This window comes from Aotus nancymaae, unplaced genomic scaffold (genome assembly GCF_030222135.1).
Source record: "Aotus nancymaae isolate 86718 unplaced genomic scaffold, 86718_ANA_hifiasm-v0.15.2.pri h1tg000059l, whole genome shotgun sequence".
NCBI classification, from domain to species: Eukaryota; Metazoa; Chordata; class Mammalia; order Primates; family Aotidae; genus Aotus; species Aotus nancymaae.
The window spans coordinates 3941696-3955062 of record NW_026988473.1 but is presented as its reverse complement, the minus strand read 5'-3'; the positions used below and the strand labels follow the sequence as shown (position 1 = coordinate 3955062).

Below are 13367 nucleotides of genomic sequence, written 5' to 3'. Positions count from 1 at the left end.
GTGGTGGCTCATGCCTGTAATCCAAGCACTTTGGAGGCCAAGGCGGGCTGATAACTTGAGGTCAGGAGTTCAAGACTAGCCTGACCAACATGGTGAAACCCCGTCTTGAAAAGGAAAAAAAAAAAAAGAAGAAGAAAGAGACAGCCCTTGACCTGACTGAGCTTTATAGGATGAGTAACAGTGGTTCCATTTGTCAGGTTCATGGCTCGCACCTGTTATCCCAGAACTTTGGGAGGGCGAGGTGGGTGGATTACCTGAGGTCAGGAGTTCGAGACCAGCCTGACCAACATGGTGAAACCCTGTCTTTACTGTAAATACCAAAGTTAGCCGGGCATGGTGGTGCACCCCTGTAGTCCCAGCTACTTGGGAGGCTGAGGCAGAATTGCTTGCAACCAGGAGGCAGAGGTTTCAGTGAGCCAAGATCACACCATTGCACTCCAGCCTGGGCGAAAGCAAAACTTCATCTCAGAAAAAAAAAAAAAAAAAGAGTGGTTCTGTAGTGGCTCCCTCCATCCCCACCCGATCATCAGGGGCCCGTGGCTCCTGCTGCCCCCTGGGATCCCCACTGATGTCACTGCCACTTAGCATCTATCTCACCTTCGTCTCCTTAAGGACAGATCCATCTCTGTAGCCGTAGAATTGCCCAGAACAGGGTGGGCCTAGAGCCTGTGCTGAATAAAGAAAAAGGAATGGACTGGGTGTGGTGGCTCACACCTGTAATCCCAGCATTTTGGGAGGCTGAGGTGGGTGGATCACGAGATCTGGAGATTGAGACCAGTCTGGCCAACATGGTGAAAACCCGTCTCTACTAAAAATACGAAAATTAGCCAGGTGTGGTGGCATGGGCCTGTAGTGCCAGCTACTCAGACAGGAGGCTGAGGCAGGAGAATCACTTGAACCCCAGAGGTGGAGGTTATAGTGAGCCGAGATTGTGCCACTGCACTCTAGCCTGGGTGACAGACAGAGGAAGACACTGTCTAAAAAAAAAAAAAAAACAATAAAACAAAACAAAAGAAAAGAATAAGAAAAAAGTAAAAGGAGTGGGGTGGGGAGCAGAGAGGCAGAGGACTGAAAGCCCGAAGGCCTGAGCAACCCATGCGCTCCAGGGGTCTGCCCACCCCCAGCCTGGCTTACCTCTCGTGGTTTCTCCAGCCCCGCCCTCACACCCTCTACCTTCATCTGCACGGCTTCCTGCCTCCACAGCACTTCAGACTGCACTGCCATGGCTCTGACTGCCCATCCCTCCTGCCTCCTGGCCCTGCTGGTGGCAGGCCTAGCCCAAGGCATCAGAGGCTCCCTTACTGCCCAGGTAAGTGCTCCCAAACCCTTACCTCTGCCAGTCCCACACCTGGTGTCACCCCTTCAGAAACAGCTGGCCTGTCATTCCCATTTTTCAGAGGGAGTCACTGAGGCTGGAGAGGGGGCTGATGTGCCCAAGGGCACATGGGAAGACAGAGAAAGCTAACTGGCTCCCCCTTGCACAGGTGGATGCTAAGGTGGGGTCCCCGAAATGATTCCTCTGCCCACTGCCCCTCTTCACCTTTGGCTCCTTGCCAGGACCTAGGTCCCCAGCCGTTGGAGCTGAAAGAGGCCTTCAAGTTTTTCCAGATCCAGTTCAACCGGAGTTACTTGACCCCAGAAGGTATCACAGGCCACGTACATCTCCAACCCCCACCTCCCAGGTTCAAGCGGGTCTCCTTCAGCCTCCGAGTAGCCCCGCTACTTTGTCATTTTTAGTGGAGACAGGGTTTCACCATGTTGGCCAGGCTGCTCTCGAACTCCTGACCTCAGGTGATCCGCCTGCCTCAGCCTCCCAAAGTGCTGGGATTACAGGCGTCAGCCACCGTGCCCATCCATCTCACTTTTTAATAGATGAAGAAATCGAAGCTCAAGGTGGAGAACAGGCATGGCCAAGGCCACTCAGCAGGACAGGGCAGGGCTGGGGGTGTACTCCCTGCTTTCCCAAGGGCATGAGTGGGTCCAGGATCATTCTTTGCTATGGATCTGGAGGGCAGTGGCAGGTGGTGGGGTCCTGCCCTAGTCCTGTGTGGTCCCCTGGCTCCACAGTCACTTCCCTGTGATTCTAGGCAGTGAGCAGGGGACCACCCCCTAGTCATGCACTCACTCAGCAAACACCCAAGGACACCCATTTTGTCCCCTAGTTGGGGACTTCTTCTCTATCCCATGATATAACCCCTGCCTCTGCCCTCTCGCTGTGCTGATCTCTCACAGGGGGCTGGTCTGTGTGTGCCTTTTAGCCCACGCTGCCTGTGCCCTGTCGTCTCCTACCCCCACCACGTTTCAGCTCTCCTCCTGTGGTCGGAGGTGTAAAGGAGGTAAAGGAGGTGGCCTGGCAGGAAGCTGGTCTCCAACCACAACCTCTTTCCTTGAGTCGCCGCCACCAGACCCCTTGCCTGGCTGCCCACCTAGGGTGACCAGAGATGGTCCTCTTGCTGCCTCTGGGGAAAACCTAACCCTAGGTGGGCTGGGTAACCACTTCCTTGGCCTGGGTGTCTGCAGTGGGGCCTTGTGGGGGCTACAGGAAAGGAGCCAGTGCTCAATTGGGTGGGTGTAGGTGGAAGGGTGCCCAGCCAGCGGCTACTTCCTGCCCCTGAGGGCCAGGGAGCCAGCCTAGGACAACTCCCTCTTGGTCCAGAGCACGCTCGCCGCCTGGATATCTTTGCTCACAACCTGGCCCAGGCTCAGCGGCTGCAGGAGGAGGACTTGGGCACAGCTGAGTTTGGGGTGACTCCATTCAGTGACCTCACAGGTACCATCAACCCTCCTGGCCCGTAGGTGGTGGGTGGGGAAAGGACTTTGGCAGCTGGACCGAGCGGACCTTCAACTTTCACTTCCCAGGGAAGGAAATTCATTTCCCTGACTACTGAGGGCTTAGGTGCAGGCATCAAATCACCCAGCGCAGGGGCAGAATCTCTGCAGCCCTGTGTTCCAACCCAGGCCAGCCCTGCCCTGGGGCCAGGGTAGCAGCTGCAGGGAAGCACCCAGCAGGGAGCCCAGCCCCTCTAGGCTCAGCACCCCTGCCTTTTTTGCCTTTTTTTTGAAGACAGGGTCTTTCTCTGTCTGTCGCCCAGGCTGGAGGGCAACAGTGCAATCTCAGCTCACTTAGTCTCCACCTCCTAGACTCACACGATTCTCCCCACCTCTTAGCCTTCTAAGTAGCTGGGACTACAAGCCTGCACAACCACAGCCAGCTAATATTTGTATTTTTTGTGGAGATGGGGTCTCGGACTCCTGACCTCAAGTGATCCGCCCACCTTGGCCTCCCAAAGTGCTGGGATTACAGGCGTGAGCCACCATGGCTGGCCCATCCTTGCCTTTTTGCCCCTTAGGGTATTATGGGACAAAAATGGCCAAGGGCTGGAGTGGGAGTGCGAGAACAGGAAGAAGCAGTCAAAACAGAGACCTCAGTGGCCCTGTCTGTTCCCCAGAGGAGGAGTTTGGCCAGCTCTATGGGCATCGGAGGGCAGCTGGAGGGGTCCCTGGCATGGGCAGAGTGGTAGGGTCTGAAGAGCCAGAGGAGTCAGTGCCTCACACCTGTGACTGGCGGAAGGTAGCCGGCGCCATCTCATCCATCAAGAACCAGGTATCTGCCCCTGGTTCTCACCCAGCTCACTCCAATTCGGCTTAGTGGTGGGAAGGAGGGGGACGTGGCCCGAACACCTAGCCCCGCCCTACCCTCTCGCCCTCCAGGGAAACTGCCAATGCTGCTGGGCCATGGCAGCAGCAGGCAACATCGAGGCACTGTGGGGCATCAATTTCTTGGAGTTCGTGAACGTCTCTGTACAGGGTAGGGCTGGGAGAGGGCTCGTGTGTGATAGAGGAGGGAGGCCTAGGGGCCTGGTCACCCACACTGTCCCTTCTTACACCAGAGCTGCTGGACTGTGGCCGCTGTGGGGATGGCTGCCATGGAGGCTACGTCTGGGAAGCGTTCTTAACTGTCCTCAACAACAGTGAGTGCACCACCCCTGCCACTCTGGACATCTGCCTGGGGAAGGGGTGGGCAGGATCGGATCCCCCTCCTTGTCTTGCTTATCTGCAGGCGGCGTGGCCAGTGAAAGGGACTACCCATTCCAGGCCAACTTCAGACCCCACAGGTGCCACGCCAAGACGTACAACAAGGTGGCTTGGATCATGGACTTCATCTTTCTGCCGGACAACGAGCAGAGTGCGGGCAGGGCGGAGACACGGGTGGATGGGAGGGACAGACACCAGTGCAGAGGCAGACATGCTGGGCTACCAGGCTACAGATAGAGACAAGATGGGGTGGACGGAGCAAAGGAGTGAGAGAGAGACCCACGTGCCCATGTGGCAAGGGTCTGATGATGCTCCCATCCTCAGGAATTGCCCAGTACCTGGCCACTTACGGCCCCATCACGGTGACCATCAACGCGAAATACCTGAAGGTAGGATGGGGAAGCTGATGGGAGAGGGGCATACAGGGGACTTGGTCCCACACTCAGCACCTTGGCCCCTACCCCCTGCAGCTATACCAGAAAGGTGTGATCAAGGCCAGGCCCACCACCTGTGACCCCCAGTTTGTGGACCACAGTGTCCTGCTGGTGGGTTTTGGCAGCGACAAGTCAGAGGGGATGGGGGCAGAGACAGTCTCATCCCAGTCTCGGCATCCACGCTCCACCCCATACTGGATCCTGAAGAACTCCTGGGGGGCCCAATGGGGAGAGGAGGTGAGTGTGATCTATTGGTGGAGGCGGGGCGCAGAACAGGGCTCTTCCCACCTGCCCACCCCCATGCCTCCTAACCTCCTAGGGCTATTTCCGGCTGCACCGAGGGAGCAATACGTGTGGCATCACCAAGTACCCAGTCACTGCCCGCGTGCAAAAACCGGATGTGAAGCCCCAATTCCCTTGCCCTCCCTAAACCCACCTGGCCTCTCAGCTCTGTCTTGTTAGGCCAACTGCCTCCTTGCCAGCCCCATGCCCAGGTTTTTGCCCATCCTCCCAATCTTCTCAATACGTCCTGAATAAACCAAGACAAGACCTCTGGCTTGTGAGTAGACTCTTCTAGTGGATGGGTCGAGCATAGACTCCATTCCCTGATAAATGTCCCAGTTCCCAAGAGGCTGCTGTGCATGTCCATCCTTGTACACGGACACCAGGTGCTCAGACACAGACACAGGCACATCTGCATGCCCCCCACCTGCTCCCCAGAGCAAAGACCAGTCTCCAAACTCAGGGCAACTTTATTGTCAGTGTGGGTGGGGTGGTGGGAGGGGTCTCAGTCATGATAGAGGCGCAGGAGGCATCCACGGAGGGTACCCATGTAGCGGTCCCAGAGGGTCTGGTGTCTGTAAGAACAGGAACAGTAACAGCTGAGTTTTCCCAATATTCACCATGGCGGGAGGCCCTGCCCTGAACAATTTCTACACCTTCATTCAATTTGCCCTCAGAAAATGCTTGTTCTTCCCATGATGAACCCCAGTTCACTGAGGAAGCTGAGGCATGGCGAGGTTAAGAAACCTGCCCCAAATCACACAGCTTTTTTTTTGTTTGTTTTTGAGATGGCATCTTGCTCTCTTGCCCAGGCTGGAGTGCAATGGTGTTATCTCGGCTCACTGTAACCTCCACCTCCCGGGTTTAAGCAATTCTCCTGCCTCAGCCTCCTGAGTAGCTGGAATTACAGGTGCCAGATGGGGTTTCACCATGTTGGTCAGGCTGGTCTCAAACTCCTGACCTCATGATCTGCCCGTCTCGGCCTCCCAAAGTGCTGGAATTACAGGCATGAGCCATCGCGCCCAGCAATCACACAGCTTCTAAGATGGGGAGCCAGAGCTTTGGTCCAGAGACTTCCCCCCACCCCTAGGGCAGCAGAATGGGGAACCCTGAGTCTGTAGGAGGCAAGTCCCTGGAGGTGGCTGGCTTGGGCAAGGCCAAGCTGGACAGGAGGCTAGGGTTGCTCACCGGAAGCCATCGAGGGAGTGGACAGACGCTGAATACTGATTTAGGAAGAACCGCACGTCGCTGAGTGGCCAGTGGTCGGAGCGGCAGGGTTCCACAAACTGTGGTCCCAAGGGAATACTTAGCACTGGTACAGGCCGGGGACAAGCCAGGTTGGGGGTCAGAGGGCATGACAGCTCACCTTCTCCACAAGGTCCACAAACAAGTCTCTGACATCCTTATTGTGGGTCAGCTTGGCGGCCACATTCACCAGCCCCCGGGATAGGTTCTGTGGGGCAGGGATCCTGGGAGTTCTGCTTTCTGCCCCAGAAGTTGGGAGCTGAGCACAGAAGCTGGGGGAGGAGCAGGTCCCTCCCCAGATCCATCCACCTCCCTCCATCAACCAAGTCCCCACTGTTTGTGAGCTGCTCCCCTCAGCGGCCGCCAGAGGGAGCAGTACCGCCACCTGCTGGCCAATCCCCTGCAGGGGCAGAGCTGCCTGGTAGGGGTGGTGATCTGGAGGCTGAAGATGCCAAGGGATAGAGGCTAGATGGGACCACAGACCTTGAAGTTGGCTTCCATCTCAGAGAAGACGCCCAGCTTTCCCCGGAGAGCAGTGCACACTAGGCTGCCGAGAGACAGGGTCAGGCCTACAGCCACTTGGGCCCCTACTGCAGGCCCTGCCCCAAGGACCCCCTACAAGGTCACCTCTTGTGCAGGTCCAGAAGGTCCTTGTCAGCCACCAGCACCTTGAGCTCCTTCAAGTCCTGGAGAAATTCCTTGTCTAAGTCCATGTCCATGTCATCCATCTGCGAGTCTGTGAGGCCAGGAAGGGAGTTGGGGTAGGTAATAAAAACCCCTCCCTCGATAGCCTCAGCCTTTCCTCACCAACCACCCCAGGGGGCAGAAGAGGAAATGGAGTGGCAGAGAGTGGGGAGTGACATGCCCTGGGCCACAGAGAGGCAATGGGACCTCTGTCTGCAGACAAGGTATGTGCAGGGAAAACATCCCATGAGCCAGGGGAGCCTGGTTGGGGGCTGTGAACACCAGCGGATGCCGGGAACTGGGGGCCTGTGGGAGAAACTATTGGTGGGGAACCAGGTCCTGAGGATGGGGAGGCGTCCAGGCACCTGGGACAGTGGGGGCCTCACCGACGGCTCCAAGGGTCCAGTTTTGGATCATGAGCTCAGCGCAGAAGGCAAAGTCGCCGAAGCTCAGATACTGCAGTTTTTTCTTCCCTGTCTCAAAGCGGTTGTTAGCAAAGAAGACAATGGCTGCATAGTCCCTGCACGGAAGAGAGGACAGTCCTCTCAGGGCTTGAAATTCCTTCTTATGAAGCAGCTCCCACCTGCAACCTCAGCTGGGTGTCGGAGTTCTGGTCTCTCTCTGCCTTAAGTCACTGTGTGATGTGTCTCAAGTCACCTCTCTATGCCCCTCCTCATCTATGCAAAGAGAAGTTTCCAGCCCAAGTTTTCTAATGGCAGCGTGAGACCATAAGGGTAACAGTTACCATTTACTGAGCACTCCCTAAGTGTGGCACCTCTCAACAGCCCAATTGGAAATTGCTGGACTATGCTTTGAATCCAGGTCAGTCTGGTCCAAAGATCAGACCAAGCTAGGTGCGGTGGCTCACGCCTGTAATCCCAGCACTTTGGGAGGCAAAGGCAGGTGGCTCACTTGAGGTCAGGAGTTCACGAGCAGCCTGGCCAACATGGTGAAACCCTGTCTCTACTAAAAATATAAAAATTAGCCAGGTGTGGTGGCACATGCCTGTAATCCCAGCTACTTAGGAGACTGGAGCAGGAAAACTGCTTGAACTGGGAGGTGGAGGTTGCAGTGAGCTAAGGTTGCACCATTGCACTCCAGTTTTACAAGAGTAAAACTCTATCTTAAAAAAAAGTAGAGGCCAAAAGTGAGATAATTATCCCCCCAGCATACTGAGGAGGTCAGAAGGGTTGGGGCAGGGAAACTGGACCAGCCTCAGGGCCCAGGGAAGTGGTGTGCAGGATGGGGAGGTGGCAGCTCCTCACCTGGCCAACCGGTCAGAGAGGAGGAAGTGCTGCTGAATATTGTCCACCAGGGAGCCCCGCATTTCCTCTACCACCTTGAAGACTCGCTTAAAGTTGTCAAACTGCAGGGCAGTTAGGGTAGGAGAGAGGATGAGTCAGAGTGCCCACCGTGTCGCTCACCCAATAAACCGCTTTTTGAACATCCCTCCCTTACCCACCCACGTATCCGTTCAGCAGAGACTGATTTAGCATTTGTCATTCCTTCAACCAACTATTAGTTATTAGTACTTGTTATCAACTCAAATGCTTATCATCTCCTGCTGTATCTTGCCCTGGATAAATGTTTACTCAATCTTGTCTCTAAATCCAACCCCATTTTAGCACCATGCTTTCTAGATCTTTAGGAGTTTGAATTGGAAGAGACTTTCCTGGCTAAGCCCCAGGAACTAAAAAATAAGCAAATGCTTATTTTTAAATTCCTATACACAGGAAGCTCACAGGAGTTACAAAAGAAAGGCATCAAAGGCCCAGAAGGGTTACTTCTTGCTGGTATTCCAAAAAGGCTGTGGAGAAGGTGGCATCTCACCTCCAGTCTTGGATTTCAAAGGGTAGATACTGCCATGAACAGTACCCTCCAGGTAGAAGCAATATGAGTAAAGGAAAGCCTGGGGCTGGAGAAATGTAAGCTTAGAAAGGTCTGCAGGGATGAGATCACAGGACAGTCCATAGGTTAAGGCCAAGGAGTGTAGCTGCCATGCAGGAGGCAGTGGGAGCCAATGGAAGTTTATAAGCCGGGGTCTGATAAACTTTCAGGTCAGATCTGGGCTTCTGAAAGATCACTCTGGCCATAGAGTACAGGATAGCTTAGAAGGGGCCAAAGGGAGCTGGGCACAGTGGCTCACACCTGTAATCCCAGCAGCACTTTGGGAGGCCAAGGCGGGTAATCACTTGAGGCCAGGAGTTCAAGATAAGCCTGGCCAACATGGTGAAACTCTGTGTCTACTAGCAATACAAAAATTAGCCAGGTGTGGTGGCAGGAGCCTATAATCTCAGCGACTGCAAAGGCTGAGGCATGAGAATCGCTTGAACTGGGGGCGGGGGAGGAGACTGGAGGTTGCAGTGAGCCGAGATTGTGCCACTGCACTCCAGCCTGGGCGACAGAGCAAGACACTGTCTCAAAACAAAAAGAAGGGGGAAAAAGGGAAAGGAGGAGAAGACCAGGTATGAAGCTGCTGCCACAATCAGAGGCTGGAGTTGCAGCAGTGGCCAAAGGGAGGGAGTGACGTGCAGATGGGATGCCGGGCCCGCGTGGGTGCAGTGCCCACCTGTCTCCGGCAGCTCTTGAGGGTGATGCCTGTTTTGGTGCTGATATCATCCAGGTCTTTCTTGGTGCCTTTGGACAGCTTCTTGCCCAGCACCTCCCGAACGAAGGCCTCGTCAAAGGCATAGTACCTTATGGAGTCAGAGAACACCACTAACCCTCCATAAAAGAGAGGAAAGGGGGCCTGGCAGGGCCTGGGTCTGACCCCTTCTGCTCTCAACTTTCTGATGGCTGGGTAAGTCTCATCCCTCCCTGGGCCTGTTTCAGCATGCAAAATACATGTCAGACTGGTTGACGTCCCCCCCATCCCACAGGGTGAGCACCTCTCGATGAGTAGCGCCTGCCGGGAGGGTGGGATCTGGAAGATGAGCTGGTGCAGTAGCTTGGGCGGTGCGTGCAGCAGCCGCTCCAGCATGTGGAAGGTGCGGTAGTGGTCCATAGTGTCGCTCTGCAGCACCGCTGCCGTGGCGCCCGTCTGCTCCAGGATTCCCGAGCGCACCCGCAGGGCCACCGCGTCGGTCACTGGAAAGTGGGGGCTTGCATCAGGCCCCGCCCCGCCGACGCCAGGGGCCCTTCAGGGATTCCATCCCCGATCATTATAAAACCCTTTATTCCCAGGCGGCTGCCCAGTTCCCTAAAGGATGCCCAAGTCCAAGCCCCGCCCTGTCTCCAATTCAAAACAACCGCTCCGCGTACGGGCTCCCCCACATGCTCCTCACGGACCCGAGTAACCATCTAGCCAGAGGCGATACACGTCCTCGTCGATAAGGGTCGTGTTCCCCACAAAGATGTCCAGCTCGCTAGTCATGGCCACGCCCGGGGCCGCAGCGCCCCGAGCAGGACAGAGTACTGCTGGGGCCTGGCGCGCCGCCTCCGGCCCACTTCCGGGAGCGCTGAGATTCCGCTCCCGGCACCCGGACCCAGCATAGGATCACTTCCGGGACACAGCCAGTGAGCGCGGGGACGCGGAGGGAGCGGTGAGGGAAGAGAGGGGGAGGCCTGCGCGGAGGAGCAGCGCCTCCTCCCGCCGGGAGGGGGAGTCCTGGGCTCCTGCGGGTTGTCGCCCCCAAGCCGTCTGCCGGAGCGCGAAGGGAGTGCCTCTTCATCGTCTCCACGGTCCCCGCAACTTCTCCCCTCACTTCCTCCTGGCTTTTCTCCCACCTCCTCTGCCCTTTTTGGGACCTCCTAAGTTTGACCTGTATCCTAAAATTAGGGGTTTCACAAGGCTCTATCCTAAATCTCTTCTCCGCAAAAGGGGTGTATGGCCCGACTTCCTCGGGCTCTTGCTGGAGACCCTTCTGTCCATCCTGTGCATGAGCACCTCTCCTGGGCTTGGGGCACCTGCTCCGACCTTGGTTTTAACCACACCCGCACCCCCAGGAGCTACTGACGTCTTTAATTCTGCCCCCCGGAGTTCTTCCTGGAAGTCCACATCCGGAGGGGCCGCCCATCGGCCAAGTCTGTCCACACTCTCTTCCCGTAAGCCCCTCAAAAGCTCAACATATTCTAGCCAGACCTCTCTCGCTGTCCCCATCTGTTTCTTTCCTGCATCCCTATCTCAGTGACAAGCCTAACATCCACCAGTTTTCATACGAGAAACCTGGGCGTTCTCCCAGACTCCTCTCTCTCCACATTCAGTTCGGCTGATTTGCCTCCTGAATATTTCTAGTATTTGTTTGTCCTCTCCACCGCCACTGACGCTGCCCCAGCCGTCTTTCTGCTTAGCTCTAATCTCCCTGCCTGTGTCCCCTCCCCGCAGGATCCGGCCCACACAGAGCAGCCCAATCTTTTTAAATGCATATTTTCAAATGTTACTCCCTTAACATCCTTACTGGCCTTTGGAAACGCTCCAACCTAGTACTGAAAGTTCTTAAGAATCTGGCTTTTGCGTACCCTTGAAGCCTCACTTTCTCAGCATTTTCTCCACACATCTGCTTTTCAAAAATCATCAAGCTATCCTCATTGTTCCTAAAGCAGCTAGGCTCTTTCAGGCACCGGTGTCTTTCACCATGCTGTTCTCTCTCCCTGAAATAGCTCTTTCCTTGGCAAAGTCCTGCGCATCTACCAGAGCCTCTTGGATAGAATCTCTTTTGAGAATCCACTTAAGGACCCTCAAACCATACTCCCCATCCCCCATTTGTTTCTTGCTTAACACAGCTTGTCTCCCCAGAAAGACTGCGATCTCCTTGAGGACGGAATCAGTATTTTGGTTAAATTTATTTTTGCATGGGGCTTGCACATAAAAAACGTTTATTGAGCAAACGAATCCTGTATGTTCCTCCCCCAAGGCAGGAAACGCTCCCTGGAAGGGAGAGTAGTCTAATGGTGAGCTAGGACGTTTGGACTCAGGGTTCCGAGGAACCGGGAGCGATCCTCAGTGAGCCAAGACTTCGGAATTTGACCAAAGGTAATGAGGGACTGGAGACCGGTCCATCTGACTTCCGTCGGGGATGGGCGGGAGTCAGGGGCAGACGCCTGCATGTTGGTTCTCACAAGAGCCGAGAGGCCTAGGCTCGAGCTTAGGGCTATCCGCAACTTGGAGGTTCGAAGCGCCCAGTTTCGGCTTCAGCCCAATTGCAGAGGGTGATGACGCGGGGGTTCCTTGGCATCGAGAGTCAGTAACACCCGGAGTGGGTGGGGAAGGGACCCTCTGAGCTCAGGCCCCGCCCCTTTCCGGGGGCGTTTCACCGGATTGGTTGTCCTTCCATAACGTCATGCGGCTCCGCCCCGGCGCGCGCGCCCCGCCGCGTGCCCAGCCCAGGTAGCTGCAGCAGCCTACGCTGCCTCGGCCACTGCCTGCCGCGCGAGGAGCCGGAGCCGGAGCCCAAGCCTGAGCGACGCCGGGCCCGACTTGGGGCTCTTGGGCCGCGGCGGCGGGCGGGCGGGCGATGCTCCAACTGCCTGACCAGCCATGGAGGCCGAGGCAAGCGGCCTGGAGGAGCTGACGGACGAGGAGATGGCGGCCCTAGGCAAGGAAGAGCTGGTGCGGCGCCTGCGGCGGGAGGAGGCGGCGCGCCTGGCGGCACTGGTGCAGCGCGGCCGCCTCATGCAGGAGGTGAATCGGCAGCTGCAGGGCCACCTGGGCGAGATCCGCGAGCTCAAGCAGCTCAACCGGCGCTTGCAGGCAGAAAACCGTGAGCTGCGCGACCTCTGCTGCTTCCTGGACTCGGAGCGCCAGCGCGGGCGGCGCGCCGCGCGCCAGTGGCAGCTCTTCGGGACCCAAGCATCCCGGGCCGTGCGCGAGGACCTGGGCGGCTGCTGGCAGAAGCTGGCCGAGCTGGAGGGCCGCCAGGAGGAGCTGCTGCGGGAGAACCTGGCGCTTAAGGAGCTCTGCCTGGCGTTGGGCGAGGAGTGGGGCCCCCGCGGCGGCCCTGGAGGCGCGGGGGGCTCAGGCGCCGGGCCAGCACCCGAGCTTGCCCTGCCCCCGTGTGGGCCCCGCGACCTAGGCGATGGAAGCTCCAGCACCGGCAGCGTGGGCAGTCCGGATCAGTTGCCGCTGGCCTGTTCCCCCGATGACTGAAGGCGCTGCTTCCTCCACGCCGACGCCCGACCGGATTGCTCCCCGAGCCCTGGGACTGCTGTGAACCTCGGGACCTGGACGCCGTCCTGGCTGCGCAGGAGGGGCCACTGGCATGGACTAAGAAATCCTGACACCGAGGAGGGCCCCTCGCTCTTGCAGGCAGGGCAGCAGGGGGACTGAAGGCTGGAGCGGAGGGACTTGCTGGGGGTTGGATTGGGGTAATAAACCGGGACGGAAGCGGAGCCCTTGGCCTGGGCAGCGTCTGTTTGGTATTCGCCGGGGTTGGGGCGAGGGTGGGGCACTGAAACAGGGTACCATTCCCATCCAGAGGGACTGCAGAACTAATGATCCCCTCATTACCTCGAGCCAGTGGTAAAAGACTTCCCCGATCGGGTGCTGGGACCCGCCATAATCCGGCCCCGAAGTGGCTCCAGCTCCCTTCCCGGCTCCTTCCTGTCCAAGACAATGGGACAGGAAGCAGGTGCTGGGGGCCTAGAACCACTCGGCTGCCTCCTCTGAGGCTGGAAGGGGCATAACAGCGCCCCCCGCCACGCCGCAGGAACAGGCAGCAGCACTATGGGCCCCGACGGGGAGAGGGACAA

General features: G+C 57.2%; 3 protein-coding genes across 3 annotated transcripts; 2 read left to right on the top strand and 1 right to left on the bottom strand.

The window, feature by feature from the left end:
- The first annotated feature begins 1209 nt into the window (after positions 1-1209).
- On the top strand, positions 1210-5024 carry CTSW (cathepsin W). The gene is made up of 10 exons (XM_012462941.3): positions 1210-1309; positions 1558-1642; positions 2657-2770; positions 3450-3604; positions 3712-3808; positions 3891-3971; positions 4061-4186; positions 4360-4424; positions 4506-4706; positions 4789-5024. The coding sequence occupies exons 1-10, from the start codon at positions 1223-1225 to the stop codon at positions 4897-4899; spliced, it is 1122 nt and encodes a 373-aa protein (XP_012318364.1). The 5' UTR covers positions 1210-1222; the 3' UTR covers positions 4900-5024.
- A 179-nt stretch (positions 5025-5203) lies between these two features.
- On the bottom strand, positions 5204-10114 carry FIBP (FGF1 intracellular binding protein). Its single transcript, XM_012462942.3, has 10 exons — positions 9969-10114; positions 9569-9767; positions 9250-9376; positions 7946-8046; positions 7067-7200; positions 6624-6732; positions 6480-6543; positions 6118-6204; positions 5940-6037; positions 5204-5326 (listed from the first exon to the last, which is right to left on the bottom strand). The coding sequence occupies exons 1-10, from the start codon at positions 10051-10053 to the stop codon at positions 5257-5259; spliced, it is 1074 nt and encodes a 357-aa protein (XP_012318365.1). The 5' UTR covers positions 10054-10114; the 3' UTR covers positions 5204-5256.
- Positions 10115-12035: 1921 nt separating this feature from the next.
- Positions 12036-13007, top strand: CCDC85B (coiled-coil domain containing 85B). The gene has a single exon (XM_012462945.3). It carries the CDS (start codon positions 12157-12159, stop codon positions 12763-12765), a length of 609 nt encoding a protein of 202 aa, XP_012318368.1. The 5' UTR covers positions 12036-12156; the 3' UTR covers positions 12766-13007.
- Positions 13008-13367: the final 360 nt, after the last annotated feature.